Source organism: Ziziphus jujuba, chromosome 10, assembly GCF_031755915.1.
Source record: "Ziziphus jujuba cultivar Dongzao chromosome 10, ASM3175591v1".
NCBI classification, from domain to species: Eukaryota; Viridiplantae; Streptophyta; class Magnoliopsida; order Rosales; family Rhamnaceae; genus Ziziphus; species Ziziphus jujuba.
The window spans coordinates 5,336,762-5,345,738 of record NC_083388.1 but is presented as its reverse complement, the minus strand read 5'-3'; the positions used below and the strand labels follow the sequence as shown (position 1 = coordinate 5,345,738).

Genomic DNA, 8,977 nt, shown 5'->3' with positions numbered 1-8,977 from the left:
TTTGTTTAGACTTTCTAGGAAGTCACCCATCTTAAAATTGTTCCCATTAATTTGAGTTAATTGAATATAAATTGGTTATATAGATTGCCATAATGCTAATGAAACCATAACTTAAGCACTTTGTCAGATATTATGATATATGTTAATTCCATGTTAGAGATTCCCTCTTCAAGTGGTAAAGTGTGCCATATTTATGAATCTTGGTGGCATGCAACTCCTTTTTTTTGTACAATTTCATCAATGGAGATTTAAGCGATGGAGAATTACTAAAAATTTATCAGTACTTATCGAGACAATGAAGTTATTCTCTATGTGTAACCAATTTTAAGTTGATGAAGGATTTTAGACTTAAACATACATTAAAAAGTCAGGAAGTCACTCATTCTAAGATTGTTCCACTAATTTGAGTCATTTGAATACAAATTGGTTATATAAATTGCAATTATGCTAATGAAACCATAACTTAGCACTTTGTTATGCTAATTCCATGTTGGAGATTACCTCTTCAACTGGTAAAGTATGCTATATATATTTTTGAATCTTGGTGGCCTTCAAATCCCTTCTTTGTACAATTTCATCAATGGAGATTTAAGCGATAGAGAGATACTAAAAATTTGTCGATATCTATTGAGACAATGGAGTCATTCTCTAAATGTAACCAGTTTTAACTGGATGGAGGATTTGTGACTTAAACATACATTAAGAAGTAGGAAAGCTAAGAGTTTAGAGCCAAGAAGGAGAGACGATAGTGTTTTTGCTTTTGGTTAGAGAAAAGCATAGTTGAACCAGATTAATAGATTAGAAAGTACCATAAAGTTGTGATTTAATGTCTATAGATTTGATATACAATGGCAAATGGAATTTTTCTTGTTGACATCATTTTAAAGGAGGAAGAAAGTGAATGGTAATACGCTATGAGTTCTGGGCAAGAAAAAACGAAAAAAAAAGAAAGTCATGCAAGCATGTATGAGGCCAAATCCAATCTAGATTGTTGGTAAAATCTAACAGTTTAAGTTAGAATCCTGAATCTTAGTAAAAATCTAGGATCTGGATAAAAGCTTCTATGTGAATAAATCAAAATTATTGATTAATAAATAATTTAACATATGCTATATATAAGTGAGGAGGGGAAATTGAACCACATGGTATGGCATTAATTATGCCTTTCACATCAAATCCAAAATATACAACTGGTACCCAAGGCTCATTTCTCATATGCCTATATGCATCATTTTTTTATTTTTTATTTTTTTTGTTTTTTTGGCTTTCCCCTATACCCCACTCGGGAGATCCGAATGATGCCCTGTAGACATGGATAGTGGTGCTCAAACCAACGGAACTACCACACTCGTTTACCCCTATATGCATCATTATGCATATCAAATTCTCACTCATACATGCTTTATATATTTATATAGAATAATTATCAGTTGCAGACATCCCGTTATAAAATAATATGTATATATATTTATATATATATATATATATATTCAAGCCAGTAAGTTATGAAATATGGTTTGGAACTTTTCCATCTCTTTAGGAGGTAAAGCTACCAAAACATTAACTCCACCACCATCTTCATCAATATCAGGAAGCAGTAAAATGATATCCTTCCTATGATAAACCACAGGGCAGCTATACCTTGGTTTCCCCCATGGATACTCCACCTTCTCAAACCCTAATTTCCACCACGAAGACACCATCACCTCCCCATGTGGAAACCCTTTGTACAGCTCTCCCCAATCGATCACCGACCTCGCGTACTCGTCCGTCATCCTTCTCGCTCCCTCCCACACCATCTCCACCGTCCTCGAGAACGGCCCTTCTTCCAGTTCCCTGCACGTCGCCCTGGCATAGGCTGACAGCACCGCGTTCCCGGAGTAGGACGCCGGAAGAGGAGGGTTCAGCCTCGGCCTTATATCGACAGCGTAAAGCATGGTGGATTCGCGGTCGGCGTTGTTCTCCGTGGTTGATGATAATGCCTTGCATTGCCAAATGAGGGCGGTGACGACGTTGAAGCTGGTGACAATACGCTTGGCTTCGACGTTGTTGGTGCCGGCGGGTCGAGGTTTGGCCTTGTCTTTGAGGTGGGAGATGGCGGCGGAGTTTAATCGGAAGAGCTTGATGTGGAGGTCTTCTTGGGTGGCTTCGAAGACGCCGCTGCTGCCGTCGGAGTTAGAGGAGGAGTCTTGGGGAGTGTTGGTTTTGGTGGTGAGCTTGAGAAGCTCCGGGTGGGGGAAAGTGACTCGTGGAGGAGATCGAGCGGCTAGGAGCTGCCGATCATTGCAAGGAGTACTGGTGAGACTGAGAATACTGTTGGATTTGTTGTTAGAAGAAACTAAGGCAGCAGCAAGGTTTTGTAAGAAGAGTTTGAAGCTGAGTCCATCAAATGTTGCATGATTGGTTGATATCCCTATTGCAAACCCACCACATTTGAAAGATGTGACCTGCAGTGTGTCAATTTTTTTTAATAAAATATTTATTTATTTATTGAAGAAAAATATGTATGATACACAGGATGGTCATATTATTCTAATTGTAAAGTCAAAGCAATATTATTCACATTTACATAAATATTTGATGCACCGTAAATAAGAATTAAAATATTGTCAATGTATATACACCTACACATACATAACGAACAACAATGCTGCTATTTGGTGAAGCATTCATATGCTCCATAAATAAATAAATAAATAAAAGCGAAGCATTCATAAAGGGAAGTGAATGGGAGTGGGTGAAAATGCTCATGTGTTTTTATCAAGAAAGCAACATTCAACTCCCTGTCAAGAAGTAGCACAATCATGCATATACAAATCACTTATATCTATTGCCATATTGTACCCTGAATTATATAATTTACCATTTTTATTTTATTTTATATATTTATAAATATTATTTTATTTTTTTGAATAATTAAGATGGTTTGATTAGATTGGACTATTTTAAATTTAAACTAATCAATTTTAAGTTCAGTCCAGTTTAACTATCCTAAATTTGAAACAGTACTAAATCCTAGTTGAGTGATTGCCTCTTCCTCTCTCAATAACCAACCCACGCGAGTCTAGAATTTTCCGGACATCAAACGAACATTTTCAAATTTCTACATCTTTTAGGTATCAAATAAATATGCTAGCGGACACATAATATTTAATTGATAATTCATTACATGCAAAAACCCCCTTAAATTTTTTATCAAACATGTAATTAAACCTATCAATTTTCTATTGCAAAAATTAAAGTGTAAAACTACGGATGTATACCATTTCGCAAATTAAAGGATACAAAAAAGATCGATTTTGAGCAGAAATTCTAACAAAAGAATTAATAATTTTATCAATATTTATGTTGAACAAACTTGAGCACAACATATAATAGTTTTATCAATTAAAATTTATGCCGAACCGTCATAAAATTGAAAAATAATGACACCAGCTAAGCCGAGAAACAACATAATTAATTCAAGAAAAAAGTTAACAGTTTTAAAAAGAAAATATCATATTTGCACAATCCAAGTATATAATAATAGGGAAAGTTAATTAGAATCAATGTCACGAAAATGCAGGTGAGTCTAAGAAAATGATGGGTTGTAGTTATAAATGCTGTCACAAGCCATCCCACAAATTCACAATGGGTAGTTGGGAGATTTTGTTTTTATTTTTTAATAAAATAGTTTGGAAGATTGGAAAATGCAACAAAGATTCAAAGAAAAAAAAATCATTTATTACCCCAAAAAAAATTAGGTGGAATTAAGAATTAGTATAAAATTTGATATGCTTACACTCATAAAATAAAATAAAACCGACCATTATCTTTAATATTATGATAATGTAATATACTGTTATTATATCATTGATACGAGTCTTCCATGAAGACCACAAAACAATGTCATATATTATTATAAAACATTGAAAATTTACCACTAAAAATTGAAAGTTTTAATATGTACCTGAAAAATGCCTAGAGGCTGTTCCTCAGGTTTTAGTGTATCCAAAGTGATGGTAACTAGTTGAGCAAAACCTGGATTAGGATAAACCAAATCTCCAATCTCATCCAATGTAAACTCACTCGAAGCCACAACAAATCCAACCCCGGAATCATTACAATCAATCTCCAAACGCCCTGTTTTTGCATTCAACTTCAATCTTCCTGCCAGGAAATTATAAGGATCAACCAACATCTCCCCAAGTGTTTCTCTGAGTTTCTCTGCCACAGTTTGAGGAGGAAAATCTTTGTGGGCAGGGAAAAAATGGACTGTCTGGACATCAAAATTGAGAACCTGGTCTATGTTTGACAAGAAGAACATGGAGTTTCTCTCACTCTTTTGGGAGGGTGTAACCAAAGAGGACTGGTGGATGGTGACCTTGAAGTCTTGGAGAAGAGATGGTTCTTCATAAACGGTTCCCATTTTCCTTAACTTGATCTTTAAAAAACATATTTTTGATTGCTCTACCATCTAATATTTATAGATGGTCATGATCTTTAACCAAAGGTTCTAATTAGTTATTATAACAAAATAAAATAAAGAACAAAAAACACTATTCCAACACTAGATATCATTAATGTTCATATTGTCTTGATCTAGATTTTGACACGTAGGCAGCGAGATTTGGCAAAAAGGTGACCATTGTGTAAACAGGCTTGCGAGATTTAGCAAAAGGTGAACCATTGTGTAAACAGGCCACAATCTTTCCTTTTTTATTTATTTATTTATTTATTTATTTATTTTAAGTTTTGATTATAACAATATTTAATCTAAAACTAAAAAAGACGGTGTGTGTCTTAATTGAACCTAATTAAGTGTGCATGTGAAAAATGTACTATTTGACCAACCTTATTTGATAATAGATATTGCACTTTTTTCCCTTATAATTTAATATATATATATATATATATATATATATATAAATATAATATTTTTTAAAGATGCATGGGAAAGAGTGTTACAGAGTAAAGTGGCTGTCATTGATCTTACATGAATATGCTATGGCTGTGTAGATCTGTGGAGTAATTCAAAAAGTGGTTGAGTAGGTCTAAGAGATAAAGGAGATACATTATATATGTACGTACTAAGTAAGACTTTCTCTCTCTATCTTGTTTGGATGGAAAGAAAGTATCTTGTTCCTTCCATGAGTTTGCCTGCCGATCCAATAAAGAGAAGTGGCTCAATCATTCAACCATATGTTATAAATATATATATATATATATATATATATATATATATATATATATATATATATTTTTTCGGTATGTATGGATTTGAAACTATGATGTCAAAGGTCCCCACAGGGTCATGTATTGATGGGCCCATTCTTAATTGGGCGGATGGCTATGGACCATCAAAGGAAGTATATGACAAGAATAGGAAAAAACGATGAAATGAACTTTTGCAAAATTCAACACTTCTCATGTAAAAAGTGTATTGAATTCAAACCAATATTGTGTTTGTAACCATAATTTAACATCAAAATATCGTGATTTGGTCTCGCTATGCTCGTTGTCATTTTTAATTTGGACAGCGTTTGGAGGGCAAGTCGCTATATCGTTTCCATATTCATGTATAACTTACATACAAATGGATTTTTATATATGTTATACAAATCGTAACACAAACTAAATTTGTAGTTTTGAACTATCAATCTAATTTTAAATGCAAATTGATTTACTTGTCCAACAACTTTCCCAAAATCGTTCAATTATTTGACAATATTTGGTTCTATAATTAATGAGATTAAATTTTAATAGTTTAAATTGTAAGTTTGATGGAATTGGACCATCAAAGCTTTCTTAATTTACCATGTAATTTGTAGAAGTTGCAAGGATCTAACCTCTACAAATATATATTGTAGATATATAAAAGTGACTTATACATAGTGTCTAGCTAATAGGTGCATATTTTCTCCGTCATTCTTAATTACTACGACAATAATAAACCTTGTGGTTCAAATTGCATGTACTTTTTATTTTTCTTTTTTCTTTTTTGTTTTTTGGGTTAGAGATAAATTGGAAGAAAAGAAGTGTTGGGACCACGAGAAAGAAAATTAAGTTACAAATCATGTCAAACAGTTTCAAGTGACGGCCAACCACATTTATTTAACGAAAGAGAAAATCATGAACAAGTTTTGAATGCCTCTATATATGCATATCACCGGCCAACTAAACCGCACCAATCGGGCTGCTGATTGGTTGGCAAAAAAAGCTAGAAGAGATTTTCTGTATCTGGATCGTAGTACAACATTCTTTGTGAATTTCCTAATATTTCGAGCCATGATTTAATGTATGTTTATTTCCTCCTTTTTTTTTTTTTTTTTTTTTTGGGAAGAAATTTCGTTTCTCGACCAAGAATAAATAAAACAACTAAACGGCACCAATATTTATTCATTTGGATTGCAGATCGTTGACTTTTAGTTTCCTCTACTTTAATACATATATGGTATATTTATGTACTCTTACATATATATTTGAACAGCATCATGTTGAAATCTACGAACCAAAAGCCCCAACTATATGGAGATTTAGAAGATAAATAAGAGGTGTGAGCTATTTATCCACAAACCAAAAGCCCTAATTATATGGAGATTTAGAAGATAAATAAGAGGTGTGAGCTATTTTCCCCCTTGAGTTCAACTTTAGGAGGTGTTTGATAAAAAGAAAAATATTGAAAAAAAATTAATTTTGAAAATCAATTTTTAGAATTCAATTTTCTAAAAATAAATTTTTTTGAAATCTTTTTTATAGTGTTTAGTTAATTATATAAAAAATAAAATTTATAAGTAATTAAATAAATTTATATATTAAAATTAAAAAATAAAATTATATTTAAAAAAATATATAAAATTAATTTTTCAAAAAATTTTAAAACGATACTTCTTTAATAGGATTTATTTTTTCTGTTAATTTTTTAAATTATAAAATTTATTTTCCATTTGATCCATAAATTTTTTTTAAAAAAAATTATTTTTTTAAAAAATTATAAATTTCTACTGATTTGATCGGTATTCAAATACTTATAACTCCAATACTTGCATTGTACTCGTAAATTTGACTCGCAACTCCAATGCTTGCATTGTACTCGTAAATTTGACCCAATGATTATACCGTTGAAAAGGTACACCTTCAATTGAAAGTTTAAATATCCACGTTGAGTGAAAATCTCTTTCCCCTATTATAATAATAATAAAACACTCCTAGCTTTAACTTACATCACAAAGTTTTATATTTCATATTATTTTTATTTTTTTAAAAATTTTGGATAATGGGGAATTCTCACTTTATACTTTTGCTATAGAAAATAATAATAAATATTATATTTAATTTATGACTTTCAACTCAAATATGAAAAGAAATGTTTGATTTATTATTTTCTTTAATAATTATACATACCCAACGCAGCCATAAAATCAGACCTAAACAAGTCAAGATTACGGAAAAATTAGATCGATTGTGCAAAAGCTTGTTTCTTATGAAGAAAAAAAATTCATAGGAGATATATAATCCTAAACATGTAATACTTTTTTTTTTTTTTTTTTAAGTGAGGAGGTTATTTTAGCTCCATAAACACAGGACCTGTCAATACATACTAATTAATATTAAAGATTGTTTTTTGGTAAATTATAGAGACAGTCATGGGTAGGAAAATAACTTTATACTATATTTGGATTAGCATGCATGAGATGAAAAAGACCATATATAGAGTGAACTGAAGTTAATAATAAATTATATTTTCATCATTTTAATTTATACTCTAATTTAGATTACTCTTTTTTTTTTTTTTGGCTGAGAAACTCACGTTTTATAAACCAAAAAGCCTACATAAAGGAGGTGGTCACACTACCTTCCTCCAAGTATACAAAAGAAGTGAAACTATAAGGCAGAGAGTTAATATGCAAATTGCCAAAACAGCTATTAGACAGACTCTAATTGCTAATAAAGCGAGCCAAAAAGTTTGTGTTTCTAGGAGACCACAAGAAGCGCACTTCCTGGAAAGAGGATATCAAATAGCATTAACAACTCCTTCTGTTGCCCAGTGGTAGATTAGTGGGTCTTTATGGTTAAGATTGAGAAGTTAGGTTTTTGGCGTCGAATACACACCCAGTGATGAAAATATCGTTATCGATGAAAATATCGAGGGTATAATTTTATGGAAATATCCATGAAAATGTCGATATCGATGGAAATATCGATAAAATTACGGAAACTATAAATATTTAATTTAGAATATAAAAAATTTAACTTCTCTTTAATTAAAAAAAAAAAAAAAAGAAAGAAACAACTAGAAAGAGTTACTTTCTCATTTTGCTATCAAATTGGAAAGAATTGCTTACTCAAAACCCCAACCTTTATTTCCTACCCGTTCTTAAAAAGAGGACAGCTAAAAGAACAACTAAAGTAGCTAAATCATAAACATTCATGGTTCATAGTCCTATTAATGTTCTAGCAAGACACATAAACCCAATTTGATTGAATATTTTGATTTAATCCCACTGTTAATTACAATATAATATGACAAATTATTTTATGCAACTGATTCTACATCACTTTAGGACAACTAAAGTTACTAAAACATAACACAAGACACATAAATCCAGTTTGATCAAATATTTTGACTTAATACCATTGTTAATTACAATATATATTACAAATTATTTAATCTTCAGCAGCAATTACATTCAGTTGACCAACTGATTCCACATCATTGGTTCTCACACCCTCTTTAATGGAGTAACTGTGAAGTTGTCTTGTAAAGCTGGCTGTTGTGTCCAAGAAATAGAGAATAAATGACATTAGATGAAGCATACATAGATATAGGACAAAAAATCTGGAGGAAGAAGGGGGCAGACAAGTAAAATGCTCGCAATCCGAAGGACCAAAATAAGCTTCCTCTATTCAGATTTCTTGCAAGTTGCAACATACTCAATGGACTCTCCTTTTCCTTGCCATGTAGGAATAGTGGCCAAGAAACTTATATAGACGTAAT

At 31.6% G+C, this 8,977-nt stretch overlaps 1 protein-coding gene across 1 annotated transcript; it reads right to left on the bottom strand.

Annotated features, from left to right (window-relative positions):
- Positions 1 to 1,059: 1,059 nt before the first annotated feature.
- On the bottom strand, positions 1,060 to 4,473 carry LOC107410662 (acyltransferase GLAUCE). Its single transcript, XM_016018114.4, has 2 exons — positions 3,950 to 4,473; positions 1,060 to 2,447 (listed from the first exon to the last, which is right to left on the bottom strand). Exons 1-2 carry the CDS (start codon positions 4,454 to 4,456, stop codon positions 1,491 to 1,493), a joined length of 1,464 nt encoding a protein of 487 aa, XP_015873600.1. The 5' UTR covers positions 4,457 to 4,473; the 3' UTR covers positions 1,060 to 1,490.
- Between the last annotated feature and the right edge of the window lie 4,504 nt (positions 4,474 to 8,977).